The 20,301-nt window shown below is 48.7% G+C and overlaps 1 protein-coding gene across 6 annotated transcripts in view; it reads right to left on the bottom strand.

Moving 5' to 3' along the window:
• sema3b (sema domain, immunoglobulin domain (Ig), short basic domain, secreted, (semaphorin) 3B) overlaps positions 1–20,301 on the bottom strand; it is a 293,085-nt gene that overhangs the window by 21,620 nt on the left and 251,164 nt on the right. For all 6 annotated transcript variants that reach the window (XM_078209940.1, XM_078209941.1, XM_078209939.1 and 3 more), the window contains exons 5-10: positions 12,411–12,530; positions 10,427–10,520; positions 8,498–8,617; positions 5,255–5,397; positions 2,290–2,404; positions 838–907 (exon numbers count right to left, since the gene is read on the bottom strand). In XM_078209940.1, coding sequence (XP_078066066.1) covers positions 838–907; positions 2,290–2,404; positions 5,255–5,397; positions 8,498–8,617; positions 10,427–10,520; positions 12,411–12,530 — 662 coding nt within the window. The remainder of the gene's footprint in view (positions 1–837; positions 908–2,289; positions 2,405–5,254; positions 5,398–8,497; positions 8,618–10,426; positions 10,521–12,410; positions 12,531–20,301) is intronic.

Genomic DNA, 20,301 nt, shown 5'->3' with positions numbered 1-20,301 from the left:
CGTCCTAAATGGTCTACCCCGAATCCTCAGACTGTGACCCCTGGTTCTGGACTCCCCCCACCATCGGGAACATCCTCCCTGCATCTACCCTGTCTCGTCCTGTTAGAAGTTTATAAGTCTCTCTGAGATCACCCCTCATTTGTCTGAACTCCAGTGAAAACAACCCCAACCTAGTCATAGCCAACCCCAGCCTACTCATACATCAGTCCCGCCATCCCCGGAATCAGCCTGGTAAACCTTCGCTGCACTCCCTCGAGAGCAAGAACATCCTTCCTCAGAAAAGGAGACCAAAACTGCACACAATACTCTAGGTGTGGCCTCACCCAGAACTTACCCGGTCTGATCCATATTGACCTCAGAGCCACAGCAATGTGGTTCACTCTGAACTGCCCTCTGAAATAGGCTAACAAGCTACTCAGTTGTACCCAAGAAGACATCACATGACTGCCTTGTCAGGGACAATTAAGGATGGGCACTAAATATAGACCTTGCCGGTGGTGACCACGTTCCATAAATTTAGGAAATACAGGCCTCTTTGAAACAGCAAAAGCCAGCAAGGGCCCAATGGGCAAAATGGTTCTTTCTGTGCCGTTCTCTATAAAGAAGTCTCTGGGTTACAGACCCTGGCAGTGAGAAGGACAGGATTATTTAAACTGGGAACACTCTCATTTACCAGACTCAGCTGCCAATTGGGCCTGGGCTTACGTGTCACGTAATGCAGTGCGCAACCGGCGAGTCACTGAAAATGACTTGTCCAATCCCACACCGAGCTTCCGCCTTGCCCGTTCTGTTGGCGCTGATCTCAGGCACGACTAAATCTACATCCAGCGCTCTCACCTGGAAGTACTGAAGACCGTGTAGACGAGAGGGTTCCTGCGATCTCTTGTCTGAAGGAAGAAGACGTCCCCTGGTGAAGAATAAAGCACACACACAGAGCTTTACTCACAGCCATCACTTCACAAGATTTTGCCATCTGCTGTGCATTCACGCCACAGCCATCATGAATGAGGTGGCCTAGAAGTAATTTAGGTCTTCATGACAGCTCCATTCATTAGCATCAACATTCTTCGATAACTCCTAATCATCATGCAGTAATCTTAGTTCAACAATTCCAGTCACTGGGGCAAGAGAGTTTCCTCTGGGTGGAAACCCCATTCCCGTTGACTCTCCGAAGGCCACTGCCACTTCACGCCCAACTAAGCTCTGATTGGCAGCGGGCGGGACTTCAGTCCCCCCTTGGTGGGACATCACGCTTCTCCAACCCATCCAGGCACAGCACTGCGATGGCCAGAAGAGGTACTGCAGCTCTCTGCCTGGAACGAAGTCCCAGGACCCTGCTTAGGTCCCAGGGGCAGGAGGGTACAGGGGTGTCCGGGAAAGAAGGGGGGAGTGGGACCTTATTGCATCAAGGGGGTAGGCCAGTGGTGGGGAGAGAGGACAGAGAGGTCCTTGAGGGGAGAGTGTCTTCAGATTAAGGCGCCGATCGGAAAAACCCATCTGGTTCGCTAATGTCCTTTAGGGAAGGAAATCTGCTGACCTTACCTGGTCTGGCCTACATGTGACTCCAGAGCCACAGCAATGTGGTTGACTCTCAACTGCCCTCTGAAATGGCCTAGCAAGACACTCAGTTCAAGGGCAATTAGGGATGGGCAATAAATGCTGGCCCAGCCAGTGCTGCCCATGTCCCATTAATGAATTAAAAACAAAACATCCATTTCTCCTGTAATTTAAATTTCTGTGATCTTTGAAAATTTGGCTTTCTTGCATTTGACCTGATGAGGGCAAGTCGAAAACCTTTGACATCATGCCTCTCGGGTGGCACGGTGACACAGTGGTTAGCACTCCTGCCTCACAGCGCCAGGGACCTAGGTTCGATTCCCAGCTTGGGTCACTGTCTGTGTGGAGTTTGCACGTTCTCCCCCGTGTCTGCGTGGGTTTCCTCCGGGTGCTCCGGTTTCCTCCCACAGTCTGAAAGATGTGCGGGTTAGATGGATTGGCCATGCTAAATTACCCCTTAGTGTCAGGGGGACTAGCTAGAGTAAATGCATAGGGTTATGGGGTTAGGGCCTGGGTGGGATTGTGGTCGGTACAGACTCAATGGGCTGAATAGCCTCCTTCTGCACTGTAGGATTTTATAATTCTATATTTATATCTTGTTATATGTTTGTGGGAGCATGTTGCGGGTAAATTGGTGGAGCATCATGTTTTTATGTCTTAGACACACTGCTGCTGTGGTATCGGGGTGATGGCGGGAAAGGTTATTTACATCAAAAGAACAGCACTACTCACTGATCTCATCAAAATGAGTGTCAATCCCTTCACTTCCCGGGACAGAGCAGACTAACCGAGCCTTCAGAAATGTTGTCCACTTGTTCACCAGGCTTCTCAAACCCCCGTGATCATTCTGAAAGAAATGAAAGGGTTTTCAGATTGTTAACGGCAAGCTAAGTATGTGTTTCCACCACCATCTCTCCCTCCTGTGAACCCACACAGGTATCTAAACTCCACACAAAGAATAGTCCTTATTGTTAGGGACTGTCAACAGCAGCAGTGGGGGCTTCCCTCAATGGGAAAAAGGCCCATGTGTAATATCCAGTGGGAGTCTCACGCAGGCAGTGATTGCAGAGTCAACAGCAACAAGTTGCATTTGTAACTTTCAACATTGTGAAATGTCCCACGGAGGGTTTGCCAAAACAAAGAGATTTACAAAGATGTTGCCAGGACTCAAGGGACTGAGTTATAGGGAGAGATTGGACAGGCTAGGACTTTTTCTTTGGAGCTTAGGAGTCTGAGGGGTGATCTTATAGAGGTGTATGAGATCATGAGAGGCACGGATAGGGTGAATGCACTCAAGTCCTTTTCCCAGGGTTGGGGAATCGAGAACGAGAGGGCATAGGTTTAAGTTAAGAGGAGAAAGAATTAATGGGAACCTGAGGAGCAACGTTTTTGCACAGAGGGTGGGACGTGTGTGGAATGAGCTACGGAGGAAGTGGTGGAGGCTGGGACATTGACAACATTTAAGAAGAATTTGGACAGATACATGGATGGAAAAGGTTTAGAGGGATAGGGGCCAAATGCAGGCAAATGGGGTTAGCTTAGATGGGCTTTCTGGTCGGCATGGACCAGTTTGGGCCGAAGGACCTGTCTCCATTCTATAAAATGACAGAATACTAAATAAGGAGTTATTGGGTCAAGCCTTAAAAGTTTTGTCAGTAGAAATAGGGCAGAAACTTCCAGCCCTTCTCGCTGGCGGAATCTTCTGGTCCCATCGACAGCTAAACCCCACCGCGGTTTCCCCCAACGGCAAGATGGGAACATTAGTGCGTAATACCCACAGAGCTTCATGCCAGCGATAGCCAGCAGGTCAAGGACAGCTGGCTGGAGGAAAGAGTTTTGTTTCGGGGGAAGGAGGGTGGGCAAGGAACAAAAAACAGCATTTGATTGTTCCTGAGGGTTAAACTGCTTCTTAAAGTAAGCCGTTTCCTTGGCATATTCAGTATCTGATGCTGAATGTACCAAACCATCTGTAAACAGATATGAATCTCCTCTGCACATTCACCATACCTCTTACCCTTCAAGCACTCTCTTGCAATGATTCTGTACCCAGCCCAGAGATGAATGGATGATTAGAATTTTCCATTCCTTACTGAGTGCTCTAATAATAACCAGTGCTACTTCTCCTCTGTAATATTCAACAACTCCCCTTTGTAAGCCAGGAGATATTTGCATTTATATAGCGCCTTTTTCATTATCATTGGCAGTCTCAAAGTGTCTTACAGACAATGAAATTCCTTTGAAGTGTAGTCACTGTTGTGATGCAGGAAAGGCCAATTTGTGCACAGCAAGATCCCACAAACAGCACTGTGATAATGCAACCCCCAAACCTCCCACTAGACAACCTTCAGACCTCAGGGATGTTTGGTAAGGGTTTGAAGGGCTATGGCCAATGGGCAGGTAAATGGAGTTGAGGCTGAGTTGAGATCAGCCATGATAACGGTGGCACAGTGGTTAGCACTGCTGCCTCACAACACCAGGGACCGGGGTTCGATCCCCAGCTTGGGTCACTGTCTGTGCGGAGTTTGCACATTCTCCCCATGCCTGCGTGGGTTTCCTTCGGGTGCTCCGGTTTCCTCCCACAGAAAGACGTGCTGGTTAGGTGCATCGGCCATGCTAAATTCTCCCTCAGTGTACCCGAACAGGCGCTGGAGTGTGGCGACGAGGGGGTTTTCACAGTAACTTCATTGCAGTGTTAATGTCAGCCTACTTGTGACACTAATAAATAAACAAATGACGGAGCGGACTCGATGGGCCACATGGCCTAATTCTGTTCCTATATCTTATGAACTTATGAACTTCTAAACAAATGGAGAAGCAGGCTCGTGGGGCTGAATTGCCTACTCCGGTTCCTAGTTCTTATGATTTAAACTGGGTGTAAAAGATCCCGTGACGGTATTTTGAGATGAGTAGGGGAATCCTCCCTGATGACCCAGCCAGCATTTATATCTCTCAATCTCTCTAAATGTAGCATCTGGGTTTCCTGGGAGTTGCTCATCATGGCTCATGCCTATACACAATGAGGCAAGGACACAGGCCTCAAGAGCGATGATGTTAGCATTATTCTACACCAAACCTGCCTTCTAAACTAACTGGTATGGCTCCTGTTCTGCCCAAGACCGCAAGAAACTACAAAGGGTCGTGAATGTAGCCCAGTCCATCACGCAAACCAGCCTCCCATCCATTGATTCTGTCTACACTTCCCGCTGCCTCAGCAAAGCAGCCAGCATAATTAAGGACCCCACGCACCCCGGACATTCTCTCTTCCACCTCCTTCCATCGGGAAAAAGATACAAAAGTCTGTGATCACGTACCAACCGACTCAAGAACAGCTTCTTCCCTGCTGCCGTCAGACTTTTGAATGGACCTACCTTATATTAAATTGATCTTTCTCTACACCCTAGCTATGACTGTAGCACTACATTCTGCACTCTCTCCTTTGCTTCTCTATGAACGGTATGCTTTGTCTGCATAGTGCGCAAGAAACAATACTTTTCACTGTATATTATTACGTGACAATAATAAATCAAATCAAATCATTTATTGCCCCAAAGCTCTTGATCGCGAAGCCGCCATACGCCCAGGTCAAGGCTGAGGGCTCTCTCACCAACCCCCCCCCCCCCCCCCCATCTCCTATAAATGGGGCTTGCCGGGTAGAGGTCACATGGCCCATCTCCATCGTTCAGCATTGTTCACCCACCCGACACAATTGGCCCACTCGAGAGAAGGTGGATTTGCCAAGATTCTGCCCTTCAACGGCCATCTCTCGGAAGAAGAAGTAGATCTTGTCATCGTCCGGGTTGTCACTCTCGGGGATCCAGAAGGAACCAACGAATTTGGGGTCTGCACAGAGAAACAAGATTCAGAGCTGGTAACAAGTGTCTATAAGGAAGGTGGAATGGCTGGTGGTGATGAATCTCTGGTCTGCGATCATCCCATAACCCCATGTATTTACCCTGCTATTTTCCCTTGACACTAAGGGGCAATTTACCATGGCCAATCCACCTAACCCGCACATCTTTGGAGTGTGGGAGGAAACCGGAGCACCCGGAGGAAACCCACGCAGACACGGGGAGATTGTGCAAACTCCACGCAGACAGTGACCCGAGCTGGGAATCGAACCTGGGTCCCCGGTGCTGTGAGGCAGTGGTGCCGACCACTGTGCCACCGTGCCACTTTTATTTAAATGAGGTTCCCAAGCTTTCTGGGCGGGAACCTCGTTACGTCAGTGGAAGGGGGGAGGGGGAGGGAGGAGAGAGGACGGCAGGGACAATGTCCCCACGATATTCCGCCAGCGAGATCCTCGCTATTTGAGTCTCGCGGGATTCCGTGCCCACTTTGGCAGCGAACACAGGCGCGGAATTCAGGCCGGGGTCTTCGCACAGAATACTGATTGGTTAGGATAAAAGGTGGTGGCAGAAAATAGAAACATTCTTCCAATTCCAAAGGAATCCATTTGGAACCATGATGCAAAATGGTAAATTTAAATTGCACACGGATATTCTGTTTAAAATTGTCCGAAAAACAAACTGTCAAACTGGTGTTGTACCAAAAGCCACCAGATGGTGGCGTAAAGCAGCAATGAATGGGGACCCAAGAGGCAGTCCTGGTTTTACACTCTGCTCTCTCTTCCTCTCAGGTTATTCACTCTTTCTCACTCCTGTTACGTTCTCAAATCCCGCCCTACCGCTTACTCTGGAGAGACAGCTTTGTCAGAACGGCCCAGCCAAGGTAGTATGGCTTTAAGAAATCGTTGATTATTTTGGGGAGGGCTGCACGGTGGCACAGTGGTCGGCGCTGCTGCCTCACAGCGCCAGGGACCTGGGTTCGATTCCCAGCTTGGGTCACTGTCTGTGTGGAGTTTGCACGTTCTCCCCATGTCTGCGTGGGTTTCCTCCGGAAGCGCCCCGGTTTCCCCCCACAGTCCAAAGATGTGCAGGTTAAGTTGAAGTAAGGTTTATTTATTGGATACAAGTAAGGCTTACATTAACACTGCAATGAAGTTACTGTGAAATTCCCCTAGTCACCACACTCTGGTGCCTGTTCGGGTCAATGCACCTATCCAGCACGTCTTTCGGACTGTGGGAAGAAACCAGAGCACCCGGAGGAAACCCACGGAGACACGGGGAGAAGGTGCAGTCTCCACACAGACAGTGCATTGGCCATGCTAAATTGTCCTGGGATGCATGGATTCGCAGGGTAAATATGTGGGGTGACGGGGATAGGGTCTGGGTGGGGATCATGGTCGGTGCAGACTCAATGGGCCGAATGTCCTCCTTCTGCACTGTAGGGATTCTGTGATTTTAATTGTCTTTAATGAGAAACGTGTGCTAACCTGGAGGGAGAAAAGGGGACAAAAATCGAGGAAGAAGCTAAGAAGTGAAAGGATTTACGATGCAAATTAGTCCCTGTTCAATTTAAAATAAACTCCCAATGCTGAGTATCTCCAGCATTTTGCTTTTGTCCTGATTGCCGGTTGCATCATCACTGCAATCTTTCATGGGATATGAGTGTTGCCCACCCCTAGTTGCCCTTGAACTGTGTAGCATGCTCAGCCATTTCCGAGGGCAGTTGAGAGTCAACCACATTGCTGTGGCTCTGGAGTCACGTGTAAGCCAGACCGGATAAAGACAGCAGATTTCCTTCCCTAAAGGGCATTAGTGAACAAGATCAGTTTTTCCGACAATCGTCAATGATTTTATGGTCATCATACTGAATTCTAATTTCACCATCTGGCGTGGGATTTGAATCTGGTTCCCAGAGCATTTCCCTGGGTCTCTGGATCATTAGGCCAGTGACAACACCACTACGCCACCACCCCACATGTTTAAACCTCCAGTCCAGCGAACCCTGGGCCTATTTCATTGGCTGTTCATGTTCAGCAGAGTAAGAAGTCTCACAACACCAGGTTAAAGTCCAACAGGTTTATTTGGTAGCAAATACCATAAGCTTTCGGAGCAGAGCTCCTTCGTCAGATGGAGTGGATATCTGACGAAGGAGCTCTGCTCCGAAAGCTTATGGTATTTGCTACCAAATAAACCTGTTGGACTTTAACCTGGTGTTGTGAGACTTCTTACCGTGCTTACCCCAGTCCAACGCCGGCACCTCCACATCATGTTCAGCAGCGCAGAGGCTGTGGGAGGCAGGTCAATGCCGATCGGGGACTGGACAGACTGGATGCTGTTTCTTCTGACTGGGGGTCTAGAACAAGGGGTCACAGTCTCAGGATACGGGGTAGGCCATTAGGAATGAGGTGAAGAAAAACGTCTTCATTCAGAGGCTGGTGAACCTGTGGAATTCTCTACCACAGAAGGCAGTGGAGGCCAAGTCTCTGAATGTATTTAAGAAGGAAATATATACGTTGGAATTTTACCGCCTTGCCCGTCCCAGGCCAACGGAGAATGTCGTTCTGCGAGTCTTGGGGCGGGCGGGCCTGTAAAACTCCCACCATAGACTCTAAAGACATCAAGGAGTATGGGAAGAGTATAACGTTGAGATGGAGGATCCGCCATGATCATATTGAATGGTAGAGCAGGCTCAAAGGGCTGAATGGCCTACTCCTGCTGCTAAAGGTTAAGTCACCTTGTCCCAGATGACCACAGACTGCTCTCCCACTCAAAGGTGGCGATTTAACCTGAGGGTAACTACACCTCGGGCAAGGGGCAAGATTGGGAAGGTGGGTCTTCATGAATAACCTCAGCTGGTACAGGAATTGAACCCACGCTGTTGGCATCACTCTGCATCACGAACCAGCTATCCAGCCAACTGAGCTAAACCGATTCCTGCACGTTTCTGCATTGAGCACAGGACACGTATCCAGCCCGTGCCCATCCTCCGCCCTCGGTCAGTTGGAATGGGGAAGTGAATGCCTGTGGGTGTGGCCCCTCCCCCGAAGCGAGCGTCTCGGTTTGCGGAGAGCGGGGGTGGGGGGGTGGTTTCTCACCGCTTAGCCAGCGCGAGTCGTGCTGCTCGGTCCTGATGGAGTGACGCCGCCCCAGGCTGCGGAAGATGGTGAAATCCCGGCCCATCAAGTCGGTGGCAACACCGGAGTATAGCTCCTCACCTATAATCACACAGGAAGAAATGTTTTACTGGGAGCAATTCTTGTATCGAATCACCTGCTGCCGCTCTGAGCAGAATGGCAATGTATACACCTCAATTAGTCATGCTGTACTGCAGGTGAGTGATTCCCTAAATTCAAGTTCCCTCCAAGGAACCACCCATCTGCCCTCTCCCCGCTCGACCCCCCTCCCCCCCACCCCCCACCCCCCCGCCACTCAGCCCAGTGTCCATGCTATTTATCAGACACTGAGTGCCTTTGATCGAGGGATTTCCCCGCCAAGTGTAACATGCACCCCACACTCCAAACGCCAACAAGCCTGTCTGGAGCTTGGTTCATAGAATCATAGAACCCTACAGTGCAGAAAGAGGCCATTCGGCCCATTGAGTTTGCACCGACCACAATCCCACCAGGCCCTACCCCTGTAATCCCACACATTTACCCTGCTAATCCCCCTGACACTAGGGTCAATTTAGCATGACCAATCCACCTAATCTGCACACCTTTGGACACTAAGGGGCAATTTAGCATGGCCAATCAACTTAACCTGCACATAGAGTCATAGAGTTTTACAGCATGGAAACAGGCCCTTCGGCCCAACTTGTCCATGCCACCCTTTTTTTTTTAAACCCCGAAGCTAGTTCCAATTGCCCGCATTTGGCCCATACCCATCTATACCCATCTTACTCGTGTAACTGTCTAAATGCTTTTTAAAAGACAAAATTGTACCCGCCTCTACTACTACCTCTGGCAGCTTGTTCCAGACACTCACCACCCTCTGTGTGAACAAATTGCCCCTCTGGACCCTTTTGTATCTCTTCCCTCTCACCTTAAACCTATGTCCTCTAGTTTTAGACTCCCCTATCTTTGGGAAAAGATATTGACTATCCAGCTGACCTATGCCCCTCATTTATAGACCTCTATAAGATCATCCCTCAGCCTTCGTAGGAAGATTGGGAGCTCCAATAAAAAAGTCCTAGTCTATCCAGCCTCTCCTTATAACTCAAACCATCAAGTCCCAGTAGCATCCTAGTAAATCCTTTTCTGCACTCTTTCTAATTTAATAATATCCTTTCTATAATAGGGTGACCAGAACTGTACACATCTTTGGACTGCGAGAGGAAACCGGAGCACCCGGAGGAAACCCATGCAGACACGGGGAGAATGTGCAAACTCCACACAGACAGTGACCCGCAGCCAAAATTGAACCTGGGTCCCTGGCCAAGCCTAGGTCCCTGGTGCTGTGAGGCAGCAGTGTTAACCACTGTGCCATCGTGCCGCCTATGGGTTAATACCAGCCGCGGGATGAAGAGGCCCTTAACTGATCAGTAATTGACCACTTCATGTCTGAATTGATGGTGGGCAGGAAGGTTGACCATAGGTGGCACGTTTTAGGTTCCATTCCACCTTAAAAAGTACCCTTCCCACCTCCAATCCCGCCACCTCCAGCATCAGAAGATTGCACCCATTATCTCCTCTGGAATGGCCAGAATACATAATACAATCGCATCGCATGCTTTAAGGAAAATCTGCACTGTTCGTTAGCTTTACTAGCTGGCCTCACATTCCTAAAGAAGGAACCCTCCTGGAAACCCTTAATCCCGGAATTCTCAAAAAATCATCTATCCCCCACATTAATAAATGTCCAGAACCATCAGTTTCTACATATCCCTCCCAGATCCATGACCCAGGGCTCATGTCCCCAGATCCAACGAGTCGGCCCCTCATTTCTGAGTCCTCCATATTCACACTTTCACACCCAAAAGGAGCCCTGGTTACCCCGAGGACCCCACCCTTGCCACAATATCTTACCAATCAGAATGGAGGTGGACAGATGTTTGGCATCGTAAGGGCTTCTGCCCTTGCCATCTTCAATCTGGTTAAAATCGATCCTGAACTGGTGTTCCTGCAACGAGACAGATGACAGGATGTTAACCACAGCACAGCTAGGGTAATGGAAACCATAAAATCTCTCAGCACCATGGAGCCTTTCGGCCCATCAAACCTATGCTGGACCTTTGAAAAAAGCTGCCAAATCTAATCATATGCGGTGTCTGGGTTTCTTCACGCCTCGTGGTCTTCCACTCTCCTCTTCCGCCCATTTTAAGTTTCAGTGAGCAACATGATGAGGGAAAAGGTGGTCTCCCTCTTGCTCTCCTCATAACTTCTTAATGGAAACATCCTGAAGGATTTGCCCTCCGCCTGTAGGCAGCCGTTAGCCCTCAGGTTTCCAGCTCTCCCAAAACCACCAATGAAAATCTGTTGGTTCCGCCCATCTTTCGTGACCCCGAGATGGGCCTGGGGCAACTCGCTAAAGGGCCAACCTCGATCTGGCCCTGAGTCCCAGTTTTCCTCAGAACCCTCCAATTTCCACCTCTTCAACTCCATGTCCATTATCAGGGGAAGGTACGGTCGACAATCACTGACTGAATTTGAACTAAACAGTGTCTTGCGGCTGCGTTTGGGTCCACTTGGATCCGTCGAGACTCCTTGTGGGAATTTGCTGGGATGATTTTACAACTGAATCTGCCCGACAGCCAAGATGAGGAGGAATCTTGAGGCCAAAGACATCAAGATCAACAGCAAAGCAGCTGCCAAGAGCGGCACACACACACACACACATCTGCTCACAGGAATGCTCTCTTCGCTTTGTGCTCACAACATGTGTTTAATATATAGCTACATTGACATTAATTCTGAGAAACATAGAGAGAAACCACACAATGCACACGCACATACCACACTGCCACACACATATCACGTACCCACAAACACATACCGTATAATCCCCACACACACACACCATATAACCCACACACATATACCACATACCCACACACGTATACCATATACCCACACACATATACCATATACCCACACACATATACCACATACCCACACACATATACCACATACCCACACACATATACCATATACCCACACACATATACCATATACCCGCACACATATACCATATACCCACACACATATACCATATAATCCACACACATGTACCATATACCCACACACATATACCATATGCCCACACACATATACCATATAATCCACACACATGTACCATATACCCGCACACGTATACCATATACCCACACACATATACCATATGCCCACATACATATACCATATGCCCACGCACATATACCATATGCCCACACACATATACCATATGCCCACACACATATACCATATGCCCACACACATATACCATATGCCCACACACATATACCATATGCCCACACACATATACCATATGCCCACACACATATACCATATGCCCACACACATATACCACATAATCCACACACATATACCATATACCCACACACATATACCATATACCCACATGCATATACCATATACCCACATGCACATACCACATAACCCAAACACACACATACCCATACACACGTGGCCACATACACATACTCACACGTATCAGGCATGCTTGTGAGCATACACAGAATTTTGTACGATCTTTGAAGCGTCACTTTCCACAGATCACCTTAGTTGATGGTGCCAAGTCCTAGACAATACAAGCCTACAGTGAACTCCTGTTACCATTATTGAGCATGGCCCCAATTCCGAGAAAATGACCAAAAGAGTTACTCCGTCTCTTCTTTCCGTTTCCACGGTAACGTTTCTTTGTCCCTCTGAAGGCTGGGCCCAGAGGAGTCATTCACACCATAGATTTCAAGAAATGAGAGGCACTGAGACAGAGGCAGGAAAGTACACCTCGCCCGACCAATGAAAACAAACAGCAGAGGACAGAACTCACATCCCATTTGCTCCCGACCTCCACGTAGGCACAGACGGGGTGAAAGGCTCCCGTGCCACAGCTGTACAGGTGAGTTCTGTTGAAAGAATGCAACACCTTGATGAAGTTGGCACATTCTGCCTGCAATAGAAAGAGGAAAACAGCCGTCAGGAGGTTGCTAAGGTATTGCAAACTCCAATCACAATGCACAGAGCCGTAAGGACAGTCATTAACATCATTGACAGGCCAAAGAGCCTCTGCGCCATTCAATAACATCATAGCTGAACTTTTACATCAATTCCAATTTCCTGCCTTACCCCGCATTCCTTGATGCATCACCACTCAGTATGGCTCCTGCTCCGACCGCAAGAAACTACGAAGGGTTGTGAACGTAGCCCAGTCCATCACGCAAACCAGCCTCCCACCCACTGACACCACCTACACTTCCTGCTGCGATTAGGCTCACAAGCAACTTCTGATATTCGGAGATTGTGTGTTACAGTTCACTCGGGGAGTCCGGGTTGCTGTGGCTACACACATGTTTACACACATGTTGAAGCCCCGGGGCTATGGGTAGTGATGGGAGAGGCTCCAACATTCTTTCCATCACGCGGCTGACCAGGAATCTCTCCCACTCCTGCCGCCAGTGTGTGTTGAAGGGTTTGCAGTGGAGACTCAACCTATTCGATTGTATCACCGACGCAACTTCCTCGACCATTAAGTCCCAGGGGTGGGATTTGATCCCAGAACCTCCGTCTGAGAGACAGCGACGCTACCCGCTGCCCCCTCCCATCTATTGATTCCATCTACACTTCCTGCTGCCTCGGAAAAGCAGCCAGCATAATCAAGCACCCCACGCACCCCGGACATTCTCTCTTCCATCTTCTTCCATCAGGAAAAAGATACAAAAGTCTGAGGTCACGTACCAACCAACTCAAGAACAGCTTCTTCCCTGCTGCCGTCAGACCTTTGAATGGTGCTATTACATATTAAGATGATCTTTCTCTTCACCCTATCTGTAACTGCAACACTATATTCCTCACCCTCTCCTTTCCTTCTCCCCTGTGTACTCTATGAATGGTATGTTTTGTCTGCATAGCGCGCAAGAAACTTTTCACTGCATCCCAATACATGCGGCAATAATAAATCAGTTGATTTATTGATCCAATCAACTGATCCAGAGATGTGCGGGTTAGGTGGATTGGCCACGCTCAATTGACCCGATTGTCAGGGGGATTAGCAGGGTAAATTTGTGGAGTTACAGGAATAGACTCGATGCAGACTCGATGGGCTGAATGGCCTCCTTCTGCACTGTAGAGATTCAATGATGATTCTATGAATTCAATTCAATTGACAGTGCCAAAAAAACTATCAATCTTATTCCACAGAGTAATGCAGCGCAGAAGGAGGCCATTCGGCCCATCGTGCCTGCAGCAGCCCTTTGAATGAGCTTATCCTATTAGTCTCACTCACCCTGCTCTGTCCCCATAGGCTGCTATCTTCAAGGATACACCAAATCCACTTTTGAAAGTTACCATCGAGTCCGCTTCCACCATTCCTTCAAGCAGCGACCACACCCCCAGTCACAACAACTCTCCCGTGTAACCCAAACTCTTCTCACCTCCCCTGCTGGTCCTTTGGCCGAATATCTTAAATCAGTAACCACTGGTTACCGACCCTCCGGCCAGTGAAAACAGGTTTAAAAAAATAAACAGCGAGAGTTTCCATTCGGTTTCTGCAATATTTGATGAAGATAAGATTGCCTCACGATTCTGTTATATCAAACAACTTAAACAGATGAACAAGAGTTCAGTCAGAAGCAGCCCATTCCCCAGAATGTCTCTCACGCAACTGAGGCCTGAACCTGCTTCTCGACAGAATATGTCTGCCAAGGGACAGGTATTTGGTGCTATTCGAATCTAAGAGCTTATAATCTTTGCCACATTAAAGTTTATTTATTAATCACAAGTAGGCTTACATTAACACTGCAATGAAGTTACTGTGAAAATCCCCTCGTCGCCACACTCCGGCGCCTGTTCGGGTACACTGAGGGACAATTTAGCACGGCCAATCCACCTAACCCGCACATCTTTGGACTGTGGGAGGAAACCGGAGCACCCAGAGGAAACCCACGCAGACACGGGGAGAATGTGCAAACTCCACCCAGACAGTGACCCAAGCCTGGTGCTGTGAGGCAGCAGTGCTAACCACTGTGCCACCGTGCCACCCCATTAGAGGGGAGAGACAGTGTCAGGACTACTGATGTTGTACTTTCTATCATCTATGCTTTGATTCCAATTTCCAATTCTCTTCCCGCACCTAGCAGCGAACTATGCCAGATCTTCGGCCATTTCCATAGCCAGTTATTCCCGGAAGAGGTCGCTAATCCACATCAAGCATGGAACAGGCGCTACTCCACATCAAACATGGCTGACCAAGAGTCTTTCCCACTCTTACCATCAGTCATTGGCGTGCTTGGAAGGATGTTGCAGGTTGATACACTCAACCCGTTTGACCATGTTATGAACGCACCTCCCTCGGCCATCAGGTCCTGGAGTGGGACTCGAACCCAGAGCTTCCTTTCGAGAGCTCCTCCATGCTTTGAAGGAGATGTGGGTATTTGCATCTAGAAGGCGCAAGCACGGTTTGTGTCAGAACATTCTCTGCTTGCCACATACAGGAGTGCAAAAGCTCACCAGTAGTTTGCCGATGGAAACCCATTCACCAACATAAACATCCAATCCTCCTCCGCCATTGGTTCAGCATTGATGCAGAGTACACCATCCCCACCAGCCAATCAAAATCTTCTCTAAAACCAGCAACCTCGAACCACAAAAGGACAAGGGCAGAGGTGCATGGGAAAACCACCACCCCCGAGTTCCCCTCCAGGTTAAACCAGCCTCCCATCCATTGACTCTGTCTACACTTCCCGCTGCCTCGGAAAAGCAGCCAGTATAATCAAAGACCCCACGCACCCCAGACATACTTTTTCATAGAATCCATACAGTGCAGAAGGAGGCCATTCGGCCCCTCGAGTCTGCACCGACCACAATCCCACCCAGGCTCTATACCTGTAACCCCACATATTTACCCTGCTAATCCCCTGAGTCCAGAGCCAATTTATCATGGCCAATCCACCTAACCCGCACAGCTTTGGAGCATGGGAGGAAACCAGAGCACCCGGAGGAAACCCACGCAGACACGGGGAGAACATACAAACTCCACACAGACAGTGACCCAAGGTCGGAATTGAACCCGGGTCCCTGGCACTGTGAGTCAGCAGTGCTAACCACTGTGTCACCGTGCCACCCAGTCTCTTCCACCTTCTTCCGTTGGGAAAAGGATACAAAAGTCTGAGGTCACATACCAACCGACTCAAGAACAGCTTCTTCCCTTCCCTTTCCTTCTCTATGAACAGTATGCTTTGTCTGTATAGCACGCAAGAAACAATACTTTTCACTGTATACTAATACACGTGACAATAATAAATCAAATCTAATCAAATCACGGTCACATGCCATCCCCACTTTTGTCACCCGCCAGTCCTTCATCATGGCTGGGTTAAACTCTTGGAACTCCCTTCCTAACAGCTCCGTGGGTGTACCTACACCACACAGACTGCAGCAGTTCAAGGAGGGAGCTCACCACCACCTTCTCACGAAGCAATTAGAGATGGACAATAAATGCTGGCCTAGCCAGCGACGCCTATATCTTGGAATCAGGTCAACAGCAGTGTAAATGCAAAGCTTTTCCTTCTGTGGCTATTACAAGCCTATGATGAAAGATGTCCAAACAAGCTTTGTATACCCTGATGTTGCATTTAAATAATCTTGTTCAGTTCCTTCTCCCCTGATGTCCATACGCAAATGGTTAATGAACTTGCACTGTACACACTAACCCAATCTCACCCTAATGTCATTCGGTAAGAAAGGGTTAATAATCTTCCACTTTTCATGGGAAAGAAAATGGGTGGAATCTTGGAACCCGATCCCCAAAACACATAAAAATCCAGGAATTCCGTGCGATAAAAACGGAATCCGACTGAAGTCAGCCAGAAGACCCACTGATAATCATCATTACACGCTTTCAAAGTGTAACTGAAGTCAGTAAGTTAATGTGCTCCAGTACACTGCTGGGATCAAAATTCAGCCCTACAGGCTGCAAGCCTGACCATGCCCCAACTTCACAGCATCACAGAGTACTACAGTGCGTGTGTGAGTGCGTGAGAGCATGAGTGTGTGTTTGCGTGTGTGTGTTTGCGTGTGCACGTGTGTTCAATTCCAGCCTCGGGTCACTGCCTGTGTGGAGTCTGCATGTTCTCCTCGTGTCTGTGTGGGTTTCCTCCGGGTGCTCCAGTTTCCTCCCACAGTCCGAAAGACGTGCTGGTTAGGTTGACTGGCCATGGTCAATTGCCCCTTAGTGTCGGGGGACTAGCTAGGGTAAATACGTGGGGTAGATCCTGGGTGGGATTGTCCTCGGTGCAGACTCCATGGAATGAATGGCTTCCTTCTTCACTGTAGGGATTATATGATTCTCTGATTCTATAAGAAATGAGCAGGCTTCTCCTACCATTCAGGCCGGCGGGATTCTCGGCTCCCGCTGCAGTGAACGGAGATTTGGTTGAGCGCCAAATTCTCCGACCTCGCTGGCAGTGGGAAGAGCAGGAAACTCCTTCCAGTGCGTCACAAAGATGGATGCGTTGGCTGAGTAATGGCTGGAATGTGGGAGGGCAGGTCATGTGATGAAACCCCCCTGCCCAGGGAATCTAGTTAGTCACAGTTGGTAACACTGTTGACATCAGTGGAGAATAAGACACCATTGGACTCCTCACTGGACAATTTCAGTTATAATTGCTCTCCACTGACTAATGTTACGGGATCTCAGTCCACTCTCTCCAGAACGGCCAGATTCCCACTGGAAACACCTCTCAGGGGCTCCATGCAGAGAATCACAGAGGCCAGTTTATAGTCAGAAAATAAACGCAATACCTAAGGAAGACACCCGATTTACAACAGCGTAAATCTTTCTGAATAGTTGCATCCCCTCTGTACGATACATCACAAAATAAGCCCATATGGGAAATGCATGAAGTAATGCTATTTCCGAAAGCGTTCTCCATGAATGGAAATCTTTGGTCTTTTTGCATTGAGACCGTGAGGCTGTTTTAGTGAAGTGCAGGATGCTTGGCACGTTTCTGGAAACGCTCCAAGGGCTCATTGCTATTGGAGGTCTCCGCAGTAACTACAGAGCTCCTTCGGGCTGGTCCAACCAACAAGAATGAATGTTTGGCCTTGCTTCCTTCCAGCTCTTATTCCTCAGAATGTGAATGTGCCCCTATCGCACTTCCTCGCATGCCTGAAACTTTTTTTAAGATCACAAATACAAAATTACAAGCGTGGGTGCAGTAAGAATGTGGAACTAGTTGCCACAGGTGGCAGAGACACTCAGCACGGTCTCAGTTAAGCAGAAAGCACTCAATCACACGCGGGATTACAGAATAGCACGGCCAACATTTATTGCCCGTCCCTAACTGCCCTTGAGGGCCGTTGAGAGCCAATCACATTGCTGTGGCTCTGGAGTCACATGTAGGCCAGACCAGGTAAGGATGGCAGATTTCCTTCCCTAATGGACATTAGTGAACCGGATGGGTTTTTCCGACAACCGACAATGGTTTCATGGTCATCAGTAGATTCTTAATTCCAGATATTTTTCTTTATTGAATTTAAATTCCTCCATCTGCCGTGGCATGTCAAATTTGATTTGGTAATGGTTCCTTGCCAAATAGCCTTGAGACTCTGACTAATTTACAGGGTGGGCAGCACGGTGGCACGGTGGTTAGCACTGCTGCCTCACAACGCCAGGATCCCAGGTTTGATTCCGGCCTTGGTCACTGTCTGTGCGGAGTTTGCACATTCTCCCCGTGTCTGCGAGGGTTTCGTCCGGGTGCTCCGGTTTCCTCTCACCATCCGAAGATGTGTGGGTTAGGTTGATTGGCCTTAATAAATTGATGTTAGTGACAGGTGGGTTAGTAGAGTAAATATGTGGGGTTACGGGAATGGGGCCTGGGTGGGATTGTGGTCGGTGCAGACTCGATGGGCTGAATGGCCTCCTTCTGCACTGAAGGGATTTGATGATTCTATGAACATTAGCTGAGTTTCTGGATTAATAGTCTGGTGATAATGCCAGTAGGCCATCACCTCCCTCACCCCAGTCCCTATCCTCCTTTAAAACGTGCCTTAAAACATAGCTTTTGATCACTTGTCCGGATGCCTTCTTGTGTGACTGAGAGTCAAATTTGATTTGGTAATGGTTCCTTGCCAAATAGCCTTGAGACTTTGACGGATTTGAAAGGTGCTAGCTAAGCACAAACAGCTCTTTTTGGGGAAGGGCAGGCGGTTCTCCCAGCACCCTCAGCGACAGTCCCCACCACCCCCCACCTAGCCAATACCATCGTGAACACATTAATGAGCCATTCTTCGCACTGCTCTGGCCTCAGTTGAGCACTGCTCCCTGCACACCGATATCCCTCTCCCAGGGTACGACACACAGCTTTTTCCTATTTCCAAAAGAACGCGTTTATTTTGTGAAACCCCAGTTGCCAAGTTTAAGGAATTCCTACCCGGTCATTCACAAAGCAACGATGCCCCAGAGGCGTGATGGAAAACGTATAAACACCTAACAACACTCATGGGTTATTAGGTCAGGCACCGATGGGGGTGGAGTCAGGGCACCATCACCTCTTCTCAAGTATCTGCTGCTCCACCCTTTTCACTTCAGATGGATCACATTTTACAGCAGGCAATTTTACGATGGGGAAGATGTTTGCACACTGCTGGCTGTTGGAGTAATTCAATCCCCATGTACAGTACCTACTGTCAACAATCATTCATCTCAGACCCAGTGTCTTCCACTCCGAATCGCCCTGCCTTGACCCGAGGGTGAGAGAGCAGGCCTCAGATTTCGTGCTAAGGTTATCCGTTGGGCACCAACCTTTAGCATCCTCTGTCGCTCCCTCCTGACTGCTACAGAAACAGTCCCCAAAAACACTCAAAGCTGCGGTGTTAATATATGGGATGAGAGAGTCAGTGACCTGTGAAATTGTTCTGAAACAGTCTGTGCGGCATTCCCTTGTCTGCTATTTTTACTGAAGGGTGACACGGTGGCGCAGTGGTTAGCACTAAGGCCTCACAACGCCAGGGACCCGGGTTCGATTCTCGCCTTGGGTCACTGACTGTGTGGAGTCAGCACCTTCTCCCCGTGTCTGCGTGGGTTTCTTCCGGGTGCTCCGGTTTCCTCCCATAGTCCGAAAGATGTGCTGGTTCGATGCGTTGGCCGTGTTCAATTCTCCCTCAGTGTACCCAAACAGGTGTCAGAGTGTGGTGACTGGGGGATTTTTCACAGTGACTGCATTGCAGTGTTAATGTAAGCCGACTTGTAACACTAATAAATAAACTTTAAACTTAAAACTTGGCTGTCAATTTTAACAGCCTGAACACCTGTGTGAGTGATCGAGCAACAGATTAATCAGGATAGCTCTGGAAAACATGATTTCTGGAGGAAAGGGTCACAGGCAAAGAAAATTCAATGATCAGCCATGATCAAAATGAATGGTGGGGCAGGCTCGAAGGGCTGAATGGCCTACTCCTGCTTCTAGTTTCTATGTAAAAGGCCAGGCGATGACCCGGTGGAGGTCTTTGTAATTATGAAGGAGTTTGATAGCGTTGCTGTCGAGATGTTTCCATCAGTTGGGGGCCAGTCCAATACTGGAAGGCCATAAATAAAAGAAAATCACCAAAAAATCCAACTTCTTTACCCAAAGAGGCAGTGGCGCAGTGGTATTATCACTGGACTAGTTAATCCAGAGACCCCAGAGCTTTGCTCTGGATCTGGGGATCCAAGTTCGAATCACACC

This window comes from Mustelus asterias, chromosome 3, assembly GCF_964213995.1.
Source record: "Mustelus asterias chromosome 3, sMusAst1.hap1.1, whole genome shotgun sequence".
Classification (NCBI taxonomy): Eukaryota; Metazoa; Chordata; class Chondrichthyes; order Carcharhiniformes; family Triakidae; genus Mustelus; species Mustelus asterias.
Note: the sequence above shows the minus strand (reverse complement) of the source record. Positions and strands in the feature narration are given on the sequence as shown.